Here is a 17,866-nt window from a genome sequence, read left to right on the forward strand (position 1 = left end):
GAGTGGCACTTCTACTGTGCAGTCAGCCTTTTGACTTCAAACAATATGCTTACCCTTCAAATCCCAAGTCTTTTTTGTGGAGCTGTTTATTATATGCTCAGAGGTTGATTTCTTCAGGATATGAAACAGCAATGGAGTTGTTGTGAATCAGGCAGAACACTCCAAAGTTGGGTGTGGGAAGCAGAGCAACGTGGCGGATTGTCTGTCACTTCCAAAGCCCTGCCAGTTATTGCTGGGCAGGGTGGTGTGGGTTTTTCCCAGGTTATTTTTAAGCTGGGGGTCTTGATTAATTTGTTTAAATTTCAAAAGGCTGGCATGGCTGAGGGCCGGATCCTGGGACCTCTCAGAGGAGTGGAAGAGCTTAGGATTCAGCCGCCCTTGCCCACAGAACCTCCACCAGGGGCCTCCTGCCAGCAAAAATACCACTGGCAATAGAGTGACATTCACAGAACTTTCCACGGTGTAACATGGCTGCCTGTGGGAGGTCGTACCCCCCTGTTGGTGGAGTTCCCCTTCACCAGCAGGAGGGTACCTCCACCCCATCCTAGAACCCACCCCCCAGCTGATCTGTGGGTTAGGCGTGTGCTGCTAGGGTACTTCTTTTCCATTTCCTTTGACATTCAGAAATGAAAGACTATTGGGGCATTATATTGTTGTGGTTGTTGTTCTGAAATATCTACATCATATCTTTTCATCACAAGGATTCCAGGGAGAGCTATGTAAAACATAAAGTCATCAATATAAAACAGTTGAAATTAATAACAAAAAAGTAGCAAAATCCATTCAGTTGCAGCAGCAGCAACATGAAACCCTGTTAGAAGCTAAAAATAACAAAAGCATCATCAATTTCTTTCTAAAAATCATCAGAGAAGGAGCCTGGCAGACAGACAGGGGGAAGGAATTTCAAAGGCAAGGCACTGTGACTGGACACTGTCTCATCTTGCTCTCCTCCTCACCTCAGAAGATGAAGCAGGGCCTCTGAAGATCCTAGCAGTTGGGCAGGTTCATATGGGACCAGGCGATCCGTCAATGTTTTACCAACTCAGCTGTACCTAAAGATCTGCTGTGTTTCCCCCATGAAATATTACTGATAAAAATAAGCTTATTTGATCAGTGGAGATCTAGTCCTGTTTTTATCAGCAACTATGAAGATGAAATTAATTTGCATGTGGGACACATGTGGGACACAAACTAATGCTACCTACAAAATCTCAGTTGTTTCCTGGAAAATAGGTTGTGTAGCCTGGTGATGGACCAGATAATCCACACCTGATTAAATGTCTCCAAGATCAGGCCAGGTTTTCAGATTTCCTACAGCATGGCCCCCTGTTCGCAGCTTGATGAAGATCTGGGCTTTTCTCTGCAACTCTCTTCTAAATATACTTATACTTACTATAAACTAATGAAAGACAATTGATTTCTGTTTGGATTCACTGGTGCGGATGCAACTCAATGGTGCAGTATTGATTTCCTTTCAAAGTGGTTCTTTTATATGATTTTTCACTGTATTATAGTTGCATTTAATCCTGCATGATTGTAACATCCACAAGGTTAACTGTCCACAGTCCAGTTCAAGAATTATGTATGTTCTCAATAGTCTTTCCTCTTAAGGCATGCCTCTATTCTGGGTTGCTACTGAGTTGTAATGAGAATGCTAAATAAGTTGGAAGTTATTAAGGAACAGTCCACAACTTCCATTTATGCTTAGCTGTGTATGTGCTGATAAGTATAGCCTAGTCTACTCCAACTTGGGCCCCATCTACATGGCACCACTTTCATCCCCCGCTGTCAGGAGTGCCCTAGCTGCCTCTTGCAGTCCCCTCCAATAGACAACTCAGGACACAGACGATGAGGATTATTTCAGAGGCTTTATTCCTTTATTACTTTATGACTCTTTCAGATACTAATCACTAGCGACTAAGCAAGGAACAGCACTGGGGAAAGATAGCCTAAGCTCCAGGTAAGACAGTTGGTCCCCATTTGAAGGGGAACCACAGGAAGACTCTGAACTTATAGGCTATGGAGAGATCCTCCCTCTTTCCCTTGGGTCCTCGGGACACGACTGTTGTTTGAGTGCCAAATGAGCGGTACGCCTCCTTTCGGCACCCTCCATCTGTCGTCACTCCCTGCGTCTACGCCGAGCATCCAGCAAGCCCCCCTCCAGTGCTCTCTCACTGCCAAGGTCACTATCTATCCCAGGAATGCTGGCAGGAGGAATCTCTGCCAGCTGCTGTGCTTGTGAGAGATGAGTGAGCTCCTCTCCCACAGATTGCTGTTCCCCCTCAGAATCAGAACTGCTCTGGAGCTCTATGGGCTCAGTTTCCACCCTGACACCCACCCATCGCAACTGCACAGCAATGCGGCTTCGAATCAGCATGCCCTGCGATACACTTGCGATTTACTGCAGGTTTTCCTAACAGACTTGCAGTGCCATTTTTTTTGCCATTATTCTTAAATGCACGGCTGTGCGGTCCCGTGAGCATGGGGGTGCAACAGTTCATTGGCTGTTTTGTATTTTAGGGGTTCTGTTGTGTCTTTCCCTCCCTCATTAGTTAAAAATTGGTTGTTTTGTGCTCCGTCATTTCCATGCCATCTGTTTGTCAGTTCCCCAGCCCAAGACTCTCGTGATGGTTTGTGCTCACAAGCGTGAGCAGTATGTGCCTATCCATCACTCCAAAATGGTGGCTGGAGCTAAGATGATCCTCCCCCAAGACCCCCCCCCCCCGGCCCTTGGGCACTGAGTCTGAAAGCAACCATTGCGAATATACAGAGCTGCGTGAAAGTGTGATTAAATAACTGAAAATGCTTCTCTGTGTCTCTGTAACTGCGCAGCTGCAAAGGGATGGGGGGAGTAAAGGGGCATCACAGAGCAATGCAAGCACTACACATGCCTACAACACGCCCACCAGAAAATGCAAAGTCAGTTCGGGGAAAGGACAGACGGCCCGCATCCATGGGGAAACCCGCAGCAATCCCCCCAAATCGCAGCAAAATGCTACCTCAGAGATCCACAGTTTCCGGGAGGAAACCACAGAAGGCTGTAAAGTGGCAAGTGCATCATCTGTGCTGTGGGACCTCAAGTCGCACCCACCCCAGGGGAAAAACCAGGTGTAGATGGGACCTTGGTGGCTTCCAGATGTTTTTCACTATAAGCCCCATCACCCCTGACCATTGCCTATGCTGACATAGTCCAAAACATCTGTAGGCCCCCAAATTGGAGAAAGGATGGAATAGCCCTCTTCTCTTCTCTTCTCTTCTCTTCTCTTCTCTTCTCTTCTCTTCTCTTCTCTCTCTCTCTCTGTAGTTCTCTTGCCATTGCTACAAAGATCAGGATTAATGTGTGAGGCTGAGCAACTAGGTATTGGCAACTACCTATATAATTGATGATTAGCTGATTCAGGTCATGGTATGAACATGCATCCCCTTCTTTGTAGTTGTTGTTTTCATGGAGAAGATTTTCTTTTATTCAGCGAGTTGAGCGGCATGACCAAGGTCCCGTAGCTATTTAGACCATTGTATCGAAATAAGTGTGCATTAATACAACCCAAACCATTTTAAAATTACAAGTGGCTTTTAGTTTGTTAGCCCATTATGAATACCGTAATTCTTTTTGGTGTATAAATTTAAAAAAAAACACTGTATCTTCATACATACAAAGCCTAGTTTGCATCTTGAAGAATAGGAATTAGAAATTCTGTCTTTGCTTTCTGATTCTATCTCAATTTACTGTGTAAATCACTGAGACTGTCACCCCTTCCATTTTCCCCAATGGGCTAATGATATTTACTTATTTGTGCTGCAGATTGTCTCAAGCTGGGCTCACATTACATTTATTCATGTATTATCTTTGCATGCATAAAAGAGCAGTGCACATCCTTTTAAAGAAGCTATACATTCACCATTCTGGCTGGTCCTACATGTGCCCTCTTGCCACTACAAATCTGCACATCTGTAGCAAAGACAGTGGTGGGCAGAGCAAGGTGGAGACACATGCTTTGAGACTTGAATGGGGTGGATTTATTGACAGGATGCATCCCAGCCTCAGATAATGTTCTGTGCAAATGTAGCCTTAAATGTTTATGATCTTCAACATGTACTCCTTCATCCATTGCATTCCATTGCTTCATTAGCACCAGTGGAAGCTGGTGGCTCCAAATTCAGTGGGGCTGCGAATCCATTCTGGGTTTCAGTCAGAACCAGCCAGAACTCTAAAAGAGCTATCCAAGGTGCCAAACCATTTTGGGGGAATAGGGTTCAGCACCTTGGATAGCTCCTTCAGAGTTTATTTATTTATTTAGAATATTTATATACCGCTCCACATTAGAAGATTTCGGAGCGGTGAACAACATGGTAAAAGAATAAAACAGCAGGTTAAAAGAGTTAAAATGTTTTTTTTAAAAAGACAAACCCCAATAAAGTGGGATTTAACAAACCACGGCTGGTCATGCAAGGAAGGCCTCTTGAAATAACAACGTCTTCAGGAGGTGCTGGAAGGAACACAATGTTGGCGCCTGCCTGACCTCTAAAGGCAGGGACTTCCACAGGACGGGGCCCACCACACTGAAGGCTCTTTTCCTGGTGGACTCCAACTGGGCCATGGGTCCATGTGGAACCACCAGGAACATGCCCTCTGATGACCTCAGTGACTGGGCAGGTTGGTAAAAAAGGAGGTGCTCCCTCAGGTATCCTGGTCCCAAGTTGTTTAGGGCTGGTTCTGACTGAAAACCAGATTCACAGCCCCACCAAAAGTGGAGCCATCAGCCCCTACTGATTATCACGGTCTGCTTTTGAACAATCTTGGGCTGCTTCTTGACCAGTGGCAGGCAATGTGGTGTCCATGGGCATCAGTGCTCCCTTTGACACCTTCCCTGGCACCTGGCGAGATCCCCGACCCCTCCTACTTTTGATTTGTTTTCTTTTTAATAACCACATTTCTAACTGGCTGCTGGGATTGCTTCAGGGCAAAGTGAGGGCCTCCAGCTGCTCCCATTTTCTTTTCCCATGAGTGCCTCTGGGCCACGTGTGGGGCTTAGAGACGGCAGATGGCTGCAGGCTGATCCTTTTATCTGCTATGTGCCCATTTTGTGGTGATGCCCAAGACAGTTTTTCAAATGACCAAATGTGCCCACAGGCCCAAAAAGGTTGCCTAGCCCTGTTCTTGACACAGGGCTCCTAGCAGTACTGATCAAAAGACATTGTGGAGCTCTTCCGCCCTTTTCCTCCATAACTGATTTTTGGTGGAAAGAAAAAAGATGGAAGAAGCAGTAAGGAAAACACAGGAGGGTACAAGATGAAGATGACATTGTCTGGACCACTTGTACATCTCTGTGAATGAGGCAGGGCAATTGCATGATGAAAGCCTCATATGGAAGCACCCCAGAAGATACTCCTGCACATGAAAAGGATAACCTTGGAGCCACTTGTCATTATTGTATAATAATTCTGTCCCTTGCTATACATTAAATAGCCCCTGGAGGACATGTACAATTTCTAGAGAAGCAGATGTTTACAAATATTGCCATCCCTCTCACCACCTTCCTCGTGCAATAGTTATGTAGGAATCACCTTGTGCCTGGTACAAAGGGAACTGGGTCTGCCTGTCATTTTTGTCACCCTCAAAGTTCATGCATGCAGTACAGCTTGAATAGCTGTAAACTGGCCAGGGCTCTCAGGCAAGCCTTGAGTCTGAATTCTTTTCTTTCCATGGCAACCCCTTCCTCTGCTCTGTCATCCGCAATTAAAGAAGTGATTGTGAAATCTGAATCTTTGGCCTCTTACCTGGGTACTTGTCACCCCTTGCCTGATTCTAATTCCCTGAGCTGGATGACTGGAGCACAATCGCTCTTGATTTTCAAGGCTTATTTTGAGCTGTGCTTCAATTAATGAATAGGAGCAGCCACAAAACTCTGCGTGGTTTCTCCAGCTCATTTTGGAATGCCTAAAAATGAATTTAAATATCAGGCCAACGTCTGTATGCTGTGAAAGTTGGCCAGCTGCTCAGTTAAGTCCATATGATCATGAACCCAAGCTGCTGCCTCATGAAAATCTGGACAAGGCTAGCCTACTGATGGCTACTAGTCTTGATGACAATATGCTACCTCCAGTATCAGAGGCAGTATGCCTCTCAATACCAGTGGCTGGACAACATGAGTGGCAGGGTACTATTGCATTCATGTCCTATTGTGGGTTTCCCACAGGCAGCTGGTTGGCCACTATGTGAACAGAATGCTGGACTAATGGACCCTTCATCTTATCCAGCATGAGTCATCTTGTGTTCTTATTGGTGCAAGACCAGGGACCTGTTTTCATGAGTGATTTACTCCAAACTGGCTGAGTATGGAGGTCATTAGGGATACATGATGTTGTGGCCATCCAGCATCCACCCCAGAGCTTATAGTGGAAAAACCGGATTTCCTGAGGCGGCTTATAGTCCAATTCTTTTCCTTAATTCGGCTTGTCTGAGCTTCTTTTGTGATGTACACCAACCCTCCGCATTTACTCCAGTGTGTTAGCCCTACTCAGAGGTGTGCCTTTCACCATGACCCCGGACAAGGGGTGTTTCCCCAATGTTTTCCCCGCCTGCATTTCTCTCATGTTTCCACCATTTCCCCACTGGCCACCAGAGTTCTTTTTTTAAAAAAAGTAAAGGATTAAACCAAAACAGCGCTTTAGCGCTATATTGCGAACCAGAAATAAGCACTCCCCATTCACCAGCCACCAACTGTATCAGTGTTGGACATTTAAAGCCGTTACTCTATCAGGGGCTAAGGCTTACACTACTAAAAGAGCCATGGGGAGAGGTGTGCATATATATATATATGTATGTATATATATATATATATATATATATATACACACACACACGCACGCGCGCGCGCACACACACACACACATATATGTATATATATATATATATATATATATATATAAAAGTTCCCAGCCAGGTCACAGTTCTAGAGGTAGTTACTGCAGAATCCTCAGTTGCGCATGTAGAAGGCATCACTATCACTCCACAGTGAAAACAGCCCCAGTTCTCCAGCAGCACCTCTCCCACTATCTCATTATAACACTATTGCACATGTCTTCCATCAATACACATACCTCCTATGTCAGTATCTTGCTATCACTCCATTGCAAAATAGCACTAACATGCATTTGTGCTTTTGTGTGATAGTGCTATCGCACGATAGCACATTAGTTCAGGGGATCCTGCTAACTCCTTTTGTAGTCAATGACGCTTGTTCTCGAAAGTGAAGTATCACACGTTTGCGCTCTTATTCAGAGGTGCCTGCTAATGCGGAAGCCCACTATTTATAGGGAAAGGGAAAAAAATGGGCAGAATCAGGCATAGGTCTGGGAAGTCTACTCAGAAGGAACTCCCACTGCGGTCACTGCGGCTTGTTCCTGAATTTACTGAGATTGCCATTAAGCCAAAAACACTAAGTACACCCAGGGTACATCATGTATTCATCTGGTGAAAGGCATAGTAACTCCGCCAACGGCTGTGAAGCACTGTTTTCAAAGCTGTGTGTCTCTGCTGTTTGGTTCAAGGCTTTACAGGAGTAATTAATGCCAGCTTCAATCCTTGCATCATCGCCTAACCAGGGAGGCAGGAGAAAGGGCAGTAGAGCCTGGAGGGGGGATCCTCTCTTATTGGTTGAGCAGCCCCTGCCAGTCTGATGACATTCACTTTCAATCCCCCCATCCCACCCAGAAGTATGTTTGTGTCAGCGACTTATAATGGTGCAGTGCAGTCCTTCGTGGTGCCCTGCGCAGAGCCATGCCGATTCCATGGAAAATTCCAGTATTCCTTCATTTGCTTCATCCTTCCGTTGTCGTTGAAACACAGCCCAGTTCTTCTGCACAAATCTTTTTCATCTATTGCATCCTGATGTTTCTAGATCTGATCCTGAACACAATTAAGAAAGGGAAGGGAAGGACAGCCACCCATATAATCCTATCTATTAATAGCAAACTTATTCTCTGAGTGTGGATTTTTATGTAGCCAGAATGGCACCATTCATGCATAAAAGGGATGAGATATGGGCAGGCTTAGGGAAGTATTTATTTATTTATTTATTGCATTTATATCCCGCCTTTTTTCCTCTTGCAAGGAACCCAAGGCAGCATACATTATCCTCCTCCTCCTCTCCATTTTATCCTCTCCTGGCTCCCAGTCCAGCACTCTAGCCATGACACCACACTGGCTCTCAGTGTACCAAGTATCAAGCTTTTCAGAAGTACAGTTCTTTCATAAGAGGAAAACCCTAATGGGGACACCCCCACAACCACCCAGTGGGGACTAAGTGTGCTTTGTGGGACAGAACGCCACCTTAATGGGGGTGGGGGGAGAAATAGAGTGAGTAACATGGAAGAGAGAATCCTTCTGAAGAGTCTGGAACTCTGAACAGGTGTACACAAGAGAGAGAGAGAGAAAGAAAGAGAGAGAGAGAGAGAGACTGACTGATTGACTGACAGACAGACAGAGCAACACCTACATTTCATTGATCCTGGTGCATAAGCAAAAATTAACTGCCTCTTGAATTAGTCTAGCAAGGATATTTTTTAACCCTTTATTTTTTACTTACTTACTTAGGGCGCAATCCTTTTGAGATAGTAACCTCTGAAGCCAGAGGTTGCTGAATATCCAGTGCAGGGCGGCTGGAGCATGGGTACTTTTGTATGTCTAGCTGTGCCTTCGGGGGCGGCGGGGAGGCTGCATGGCACACAGGGAACTGCCTAATGTAGCTTCTGCGGTCTCCTCCCCGCCCCCGGGACCTCCCCCTTTCCCCTTTTTCTGCGCTCTGTTTCTGAGCACAGAGATGCAGCTGACGTGGAGAGAACCATGTCAGCTACAAGGGGCAGGGGTGGGGGCAGGGAGCGCAATTTCTGGGAACTGACTCTGAGGTTGGAGCCAGGGTTCCCAGAAACCGAAAAATCCTATGGCCCTGTAGACTGTGTCTAGTGGCCATAGGATTGCTCCCTTACTTACTTGTAACAATTATATACCACTGCATATCTAAACAGATTCTGGAGTGGTGAACAATAAAGTTAACAAGAAGAAAACACCATATTAAAAGTTTTAAAAAAACAGAATACCAAAAACCGTGACTGGCCAGTCAGGGAAGTCTTCTTGAAATAAATATGGTGTCAGCAGGCACCAAGAACAACACAATGTTGGTGCCTGCCTGGTCTCCACAGGAGGGAGTTCCACAGAAAGGGGGCCACCACACCAAAGGCTCTTCTCCGGGTGGACTCCAACCAGGCTATAGGTCCATGTGGAACCACCAGGAGCAAGCCCTCTGAAAACCTCAGTGACTGGGCAGGTTCATAAGGGAGAAGGCGCTCTCTCAGGTATCCTGGTCCCAAGTTGTTTTGGGCTTTGTACACTAGTACTAAAACCTTAAACTTGGCCCAGAAGTGAATAGGCAGCCAGTGCAGTTCCCTCAGCAAAGGAGTTACATGCTGGGAAGAGGCAGCTCCCGACAATAGCTGAGCTGCTGCATTCTGCACTAGCTCCAGCTTCCGGAGCAGCCTTAAGGGCAGCCCCACACAGAATGCACTGCAGTAATCCAGTCTTGAGGTTACTGGCACCTGTACCACCATGGCCAAGCTATCCCTGTCCAGGAGATGCTGTAGCTGGCATACCAGTTGAAGCTGGTAGAAGGCATTCCGAGCCACAATGGCCACTTGGGCTCCAGCAACAGTGATGGATCAAGGAGTACCCCTATAGAACATAGGAAGCGGCCTTATACTGTATCAGACCATCAGTCCATCTAACCCAGTATCGTCAGCACTGACTGGCAGCAGCTCTCCACTGTTTCAGGCCAGCATTCTTCCTGCCCTACCTGGAGATACCTGGGATCAAACCTGGGACCTTCTCCATGCAAAGCAGGTGCTCTACTACTGAGCCACAGCCCCTCCAGACTACAAACCCGATCTTTCAGAGGGAGTGCAACCCCATCCAGAACAGGCAATTAGACTATCTCCCAGACTTGGGAATCACTCACCCACAGGGCTTCCATCTTGCCAGGATTCAGCTTCAGTTTATTGGCCCTCATCCAGTCCATCACTGAGTCTAGGCACTGATTCAGGTCTTGCACAGCCTCTCCTGACTCAGATGTCACAGGGAGATAGAGCTGTGTGTCATCAGCATACTGATGGCATTTGGCCCCAAATCCCCTAATGACCACTCCCAGCAGCTTCATATGGATGTTGAACAACATTGGAGACAAGATACTCTGTGGTATCTTCATAGGTCAATTGCCAAGAGGCTGAGGAATGGTCAGCCAATGTTACTCTCTGAAATCAACCCTGCAGGTAAGACTGGAACCACTGTAACACAGTGCCACCAATACCCAGCTCATGGAGTCGATCCAGGAGAATACCATGGTCAATGAGAAATCGAGCGAAATTAACAGGATCACACTCCTCTTGTCCCTCTCCCAATAAAGGCCATCCATCAGGGCAACCAAGGCTGATTTGGTCCCGTAACCAGATCAAAACCCAGACTGGAATGGCTCTATAGATAATCCCTATTGTCCAAGCATGCCTGCAGTTGCTCCACCACAACCCTTAGAAGTACGTAAGTTCCATAAATCAACCAATACTATGAAGCAAGTGTACTTAAGGCCGAGGTATAATTTATATCTTCCCAATTATATCTTCCCAATGACTTTGCACTTTGCCAGCTTCTTCCACACAATCCCTTATCTGAGGTGCCAGTTTCTGGGTTTGTCTTTTTTATAATGAATATGTTTCTTTTTTTATTTAATTTTTTTTGAAGAATATTGTCTAGACATAATGAGCTGTCAAGAACTGCCAGGTTGGATCGAAGGAAGCTATATTGGGACTCAGTTAAAATGCATGTTCTGAATAAGTAAATACTACTCTGTTTGCAAATTCCCCCTCCCCTTCGCCATACAAAGAGAAGAGCAGTTTCTAGTTACGTATGCATTTAGATGTGGGAGGGGGGATAGAGAAAGAACCTACATCTTCTCTTGATTTTAATCTTGCATTTTATTTAATATCAATATGAATGTATAATTCATACTGGAATGGAATTGATGGAGTCCTTTTTACAATCCAGTGCCGGGTTTCTAAGTAGTGTTTTATAAAGCTGTGATATTATCTTGTCTCATTTTAGGTCCAGGAAAGGAGCAAGTTCTTCTCTGTCTTTTACCTATCCATTAACGCGGGAAGTTTGATCTCCACTTTCATTACTCCTGTGCTGAGAGGTCAGTGTTGATTTCAAATGATCAGGGGGATTAGACACACCATGACTATACTACCGCCTCAGCTAATTTGGTCCTCCTGACTTCAAATTTGGAATGACAAAATTATACGCTCCTTCGGAGTGATGTCACCAGACCATTGTAATTATGTCTTGTTGATTCTTGAATAGAGGACATTATAATTTTTCAGTTATACAGAATATGCCTGGGAAAATAATGTGGAAAATATCAGAATGCCACTTTCTCTTCTACATCCTAGAAACTCTCAGGAGCATTGTAGATGTGCACAGGCTTTTAGTCTGCTTTTTTTTTTGGCTTTCAAGGGCCCATTTCAATCAAAACATCACCAAAATTCTGTTTTTCCCAATGCCTTCCCCTGCATGCCCTTGTCTCATATTTTGACTCCCCGATGTGGTAGAGGGAGCAGGACGGTAACACACAGAAAACAGCTGAAATGTTGCTAGGATCAGGACAGAAGCATGATGGAATATGCTGAATTGTGACAGAGGTATGCAAGATGTCACGTGAACTTCCAAGAAAGCCAGAAGAAGCTCGATTGGAATGGAGCTTGAATGGCAGCACCTGATGGGAGAAGTGCCTGCGCCAGGTTTTTGAGGGCCCTTGGGCAAGAGTGGGCCCCCTCCCTCAGTCAGTCTGCCTCTTCCTGGGCATTGTCACGGCTGCTACTGCTCCTCATCCTCTTTCGTCATCACTGCTGCCTCTTGCTTGCTTGACAGCCAGTGAGCATGTCGGCTGTCTACTGGTGTCCCCTGCTCCTCCTTCTCACCAACACCATTGCATGGGCCAGAGTGAGAGGCAGGTGAACAAGCAGGTTGCCACGGGGGAAGAGGAGGAGCAAGTCCAGGGGGCCCTTGTCAGGGGGGCCCTGCTGAGGTGTGGGCCCTCAGCAGATGCCCAGCCATGCCTACCCTTAATGCTGGCTCTGAGCGAGAGAACAGGCTTCCAGGTCTTAGGGTGGCCATTTACACATTTCCAAAAAGAGGAATTGCATCATCAAAGAAGAGGACACCAATTTGTATAACACTTGCATATGCAAATGTATATGCGTAGGTGCAAATGTAGAAATAATAACTATAATTAAAATAGCAATACAATACTTCTCACCATAGTCAAGAAGACTGAGCAGGTGACCTCTGTGCCTGCTCAGCCTGCTGTCCAGGTGGTAACTGTTGACAGGAAACATCAAGGCCACCTGCTTCACCATCTTACGATTCTTTGACTATATAGCAGACTTGGGCTGGACAGCCCATCAAATAAAGGACACCTTCAACTAGAGGACAGTCCTCTGCCAGCTTTCCAAAGTAGAAGACTGTCTGCTGTAAAGTAGAACACCTGGCCACCCTCCCAGACCTTTGTAAGCTCACTGGCATTGCCTCAGCATGACCTGTGAGACTTACACTGCCATAGACATTAGGAAGGTAGTGTACAGGATTCCTAGACAGTCTCCCATCAAGGCACTGATCAAATCCAGACCTGCTTAGCTTCACCGAAGTTGTTGTATCACAAGCCCTCAGACAAAGAATGAAAACAGGCAAAACTAGAACCGACACTACCTCATACAGCAGCAAAGACACTGCTGGATGTGTGTGCTGTTCTTTTTCTGTCATCAAGGAAGTGGCAGTGTGCATGTTTTTAAAACCTGGGTGTGGGGAATCTTCTTTTCTTCTATATTTCCTCTAAACTACATCACAGAAAGCCAAGCTATTTACCTATGTCAATACTGAAAACAGCTGCTGCCAAGTACATTTTGTGAAAAAACAAATTCTTTTAAATGCTGCATCTTATGTCAACACAGGCTATTGCCAGGACAAATAAACACTGTGGTATGGTGTGGAGTGGAATGAGGATCTTTGGTTCTTAAAAGTCTTCCTTGAAAAGAAAAAGAAGCATATTTCCTTAGACACTTGGCAATTTTGTGAGCCCTGAGCAGCTTCAAACGTCCCCAGCTGCATATCAGAAATAGCACGGGCGTGGAGCAGAACGCTTCCTGCACTGTCAATTCTCAGCTAATCCCTTGGAAAAATAATAATAATCCAACTTCAGTCACATGTATAAAAACAGCATTGTGAACTTCAGATAAAGATGTTATATGGTAATAATGATCAAAAAATTTCCCAGAAAATTTCATCCTTTGGGTGTAAGGATTTTGTTTTCATTCGGTCCCATTTTCCACAGTGCAGAATACATGATGGAGGTTGTTAAACCTCAGCTTTGCAAACAGATTTTCTGGGAATATTTGCAGTGGGTATATATAACCCTTGAGCCAGAACCAAGTGCTGGGTTGAAGTGTCTAGGGCAGGATGGGGAACCTTTGGCCTGTGGGCACAACACGGCCCCATGGCAACCTCACATTACCATCTGGCCCGCCAGCTTCCCCTGCCTTCTCTGATCACTGATCGAAGATAAGGCAGTATCCTTGCTCCTCACCCTAGGGCTCCTTCACATGGAGCTTTTATCCTGCAATTGAGATTGCTCCTTCATGGAAGTTTGCGGACTCTGTACATGACACTGTGACCCTGCTGTGACCCTCCAGGGCGACTCCTGCACTAAATGCCCTTTGTTGTATGTTTAAATAGATCGCAGATAATGAGCTACCAAATTACCTCGTTCTGTTCCGCTTGAGTTTCCTCCGTGAAAAGAGTTAAAGCAGCAAGAAGAGGAGCGAGATCAATGAAAGATAATGGAAGACTCAGATACGGGGAGAAAGAGGGGGGAAGGGGAGGGGGGAAAGAAAGCTCGTGTAAAGGGAGTCAGCTGTGCTCCTGCCTTTAAAATGGAAGCAGAAAGCCCCGTTTTAAATGCAGGATTTTAGGCTGGTGTAGAGATGCCCCTAGACTCTGGGGTTACTTTCTGTCTTTTATTCTGTGCTGGCTTGAGCATCCGCCCAGGTAAGCCTGGGCACCCAGTTTGGATGCCTGAGTAGCTTCCCCTCTCCACACACACACATATACTACCCATATCCATGCACCCAGCATTGGCATTAGGCAAGTGCTCTTATAAACAGAGCAAGGTGCCTTTTGGAACAAGGGCAGCATTACGTTTTGTGTAGGCCAGGTCCCTGAAGGCAGTAGTTCACACACCTAGTGGCTTTGGCTCAGATTTTGATATCTTCCAGCAGTGTCAACATTTTGTTTCCCTAATCTAGGGGTGCAGAACCTCCGGCCTTTCAGGGTTCCCCAGAACAGCCACACACCCTTCCACAGGCCCCCCGCTTCTCTCAACTACTGAACATTTGGTGGCTTCCTGGCTTTTGTGCAGTTTTTTTCCCTATTCTAAAAGCTTGAAATGCTGTTTCTGGCAGGAAGGGCTTTAAGCTAAAAATGGTGGCATTTTGACCCTATCCCTTGTTGTCTGTCCATCACGGGAATGTGGCCCCCAAGAGCTTCTCCAAAATGGTATTCAGCTCTCAGGCTGAAAGAGGTTCAACACACCTGCCCTACTACTCCATTTCTCAGTTTAGTGCTTCAGGACTTGCATAGCTTGACTGCATTTTCAAAAGTTGTTCATTTGAGTCCTGCTTGGTACACGGATCCAGTAGCCTGACTTGAACCAGGAAATCTGGCAGCTGAACCCAGGCAAGTTACTCTGTGGATACCAGAGGGATGCCGATAAACTGCTGGCCTGATCTCTGCTGTGCTTCAGCGCCACCAGTATAGAAGGCCAAAGGGTGACATTGCAGCTACCAGCTCAGCAGGGATCAGGTGACACAAGGAACCAATGGGATTCCATTTGTTCTTATAAAGCCTCTGACTCTGGCTTAGCAGCTTAGCCTGAGCAACTCTTTGCTGCTTTCAGACTTCATTTGATTCCCTGCCTGGTCAGTTGCCTACTCTGCCTCCAGACCACCAGCCCTGACAAAAGGGACTAATTCACACAACCTGTCTGGTATACTGAGAATGTAGTTTGGGTAGATCTGTGCATAGTTCCTTTTCTTTCTCATGATGATGATGGTGATGCAACCATGAACTTGTTTTACCCCATGCCCAACTGCTAGGACTGCTCTGCCCAGCACTGCTAGTGTTATCAGTGAGACTCACAGAAGGGAGACCACGAGTTGCAAACATAGTCCAAGATGCAGATTCACATAACCAGATTGTCAGGGCTGAAATCTGCACAAGTTGCCCCCGTAGTGGACTTGTGCTAAAATGGCCTTGTGAATGGTTCAATATGTGGCCAGTATGACACATCCTGAACAATCTTTGCAAATGGGCGGTGTCCAGAGATGCTGCTTCCTGATTTTGTGTATGAACTGAGCGATTCACAAGACGGATTCAGTGCATGCAAATCTAATGAGAAAAAACCATTGTACGCTGAGTGGCTTCAAGTGAAATGAATTCTAACTCTTTTATGTTATGGTGGTAGAGGGAAGAGATGGAAGTCAGCATTGAAAATGATGAAATAGAGCCCCGTTTCTCATTATTTTAGGGGATGTGAAGTGTTTTGGAGGAGACTGTTATGCTCTGGCGTTTGGTGTTCCTGCTGCTCTGATGGTCATAGCTCTCAGTAAGTAGAATGTCATATAACAAAACATTGACAGTGTTACCATCTACTCCTCTGCAATCCTGTATTACTTAACAAACTATGTACTATTGGCCACAGCAGAGGATCAGTCTGGCACCCTGTTTGATTCCTCTTCACAAGAATGTGTGTCTGGATTTGACAGAATGTATGGTTCAAGTAGTCCCAGAACCTGTTTGAATGCCAAGGTTCTGTCTTGGAACCTATGAACTAAAAATCAAATGCAAAACTACCTCCTAGTATACAGGAAATGCATTTCCCTTGCTACTGAATAACCAGTGCCTGCCCCTATACATCCAAGCTTACCATATACATAAGGCAGAATTCAAAGGATGTGGCTCCCAAGTGTCAAGGGCTCCTTGGAGGCCTCTCTCAGTCTAATCCAGTAGCCAAGTCCAGACACAGACAAAGGGATTTCTTTCAAAGCTTTATTCTTCTTTTACAACTTAACAACTCTACCGTTTGCAACTAGATCTGAGCAGCAGAGTACCTATGCCCTAAGTTGGAACAGGTGGTCCCCGTTTGAAAGGGAATTACTGGCAGACCCCTGAACTTAAGGACTAGGGAGAGTCCCTCCCCTTTTCCCTTGGATCCTCTGGGCGCAGCCGTTGTTTGCGCGCCAACCGGGCACTACGCCTCCTTTCTGCGCCCTCCATTTGGCGCCACTCTCTGCGTTGGCGTTGCGCGTCTACCAAGTCTGCTATCCGCGCTCTGTCACACCCTGGACTGCTATCTAAGCTAGGAATGCTGGTGGGAGGAATCTCCATCAGCTGTTGGCCCTGGGAAAGAGGAGAGCGCTCCTCTCCCAGGAGCGACTGCTCTTCCTCAGAATCAGAACTACTCTGGGATTCTATGTGCTCAGTGTCCACCCTGACATCAAGCAGTTTTGAGCGTCAGTGTTTCCCTCTTCATAATTTAGGTGCAGCATGTGCCCTGTAAGTGTGGTTCCACAAATATGCCTGGGAGGCGGTAGCTTGTTGAGAACAGAGCCTTCCGGGCATGGGTGGCCCTCGACTAGCTGACAGAAACCGGCTCCCTAGGTAAACCATGCAATTGGTGCCCCCAGCCCCAAAGCCCAAGGGCAGATCTAGGCTGAGGTTTTTGGTAAACTGGGGAAAAAATGCCCCTATTTTCTGTTTAATGTTTTTAAAGCATATTTATTTAAGCAGAGTCACAATTATTTGGTTTTTCCATCTGTATGTCCAACCAATGTTTCTGAGATCAGATAAAATAAAGACATGAAATTTTCATTTTTATTTGTAATTTTTTTAACAGTATTTTTCTCCTCAAATTTGGTGCCCCACTTAACTTGGTGCCCTAGGCGACTGCCTATTTTGCCTATATGGATGGGCTGCCCCTGCTTCCAGGACAGCTAGAACCATATCTGTCATGTGCTTTGATTCATTCATAGCTTCTCCAGAGAACCAGCTGGATAGAGCACAAGCTCTGTCCCAAAGATTCTGGCGACCAGCTGAGGCTAGAAGCCCTGAATTTTTTCTGAACACTTTGGCTTTGGTTTGCTGAAGTTCTGTCTGTAGGCGCTGGCACAGCCCCTTCCGGTGTTACAGAAATAGTAATCAAATTCTTTGGCACTCCCAATATCTTCAGACTCTAGGAAGTTCCAACAGCAGCTTGACAGGCCCAGTTCACTAGTGAGGACATAATCCTGGAGACTTGTGGCATCTTTGTCATATGTCTATGTACATGTGTACAGGTGGGGAGCAAACAAGGCACCTGGGTGGCCAGTGATACTCCTTGCTGGATTAGTCCCCACCCCCCTAAAGCAGCAGCATGCCTTTGTAGCACCTCAAGGAGGCTGCTTCTTGCCTGCCAGCTACAAAATCCAGACTGTTCTCTGTAGGAACCTACCTTTTACCAAGTTAGACCATTGGTTCATCTAGCTCACTACTGTCTACACTGACTGGCAGCTGTTCTCCCAGGTTTCGCAGGAGTCTTTCCCAGCGCTGGCAAGAGGATTGAACCTGGGACCTTTTACATGAAAAGTCTTTGTTCTACCACTGAGCTACAGCCTCCTCCTCCTCCTCATTTATTTATTTATTTATTTCTATACCACCCAATAGCCGAAGCTCTCT

At 46.0% G+C, this 17,866-nt stretch overlaps 1 protein-coding gene across 4 annotated transcripts in view; it reads left to right on the forward strand.

The window, feature by feature from the left end:
• SLC15A2 (solute carrier family 15 member 2) overlaps positions 1-17,866 on the forward strand; it is a 122,384-nt gene that overhangs the window by 29,969 nt on the left and 74,549 nt on the right. For all 4 annotated transcript variants that reach the window (XR_014784047.1, XM_084807333.1, XM_084807338.1 and 1 more), the window contains 2 exons: positions 11,147-11,237; positions 15,681-15,758. Coding sequence is in view for 3 of the 4 variants with exons in the window: in XM_084807333.1 (XP_084663459.1) it covers positions 11,147-11,237; positions 15,681-15,758 (169 nt within the window). In the remaining variant the exon portion in view is untranslated. The remainder of the gene's footprint in view (positions 1-11,146; positions 11,238-15,680; positions 15,759-17,866) is intronic.

Source organism: Heloderma suspectum, chromosome 1 (assembly GCF_057233095.1).
Source record: "Heloderma suspectum isolate Gila_16-S chromosome 1, 16-S_ref, whole genome shotgun sequence".
NCBI lineage: Eukaryota > Metazoa > Chordata > Lepidosauria > Squamata > Helodermatidae > Heloderma > Heloderma suspectum.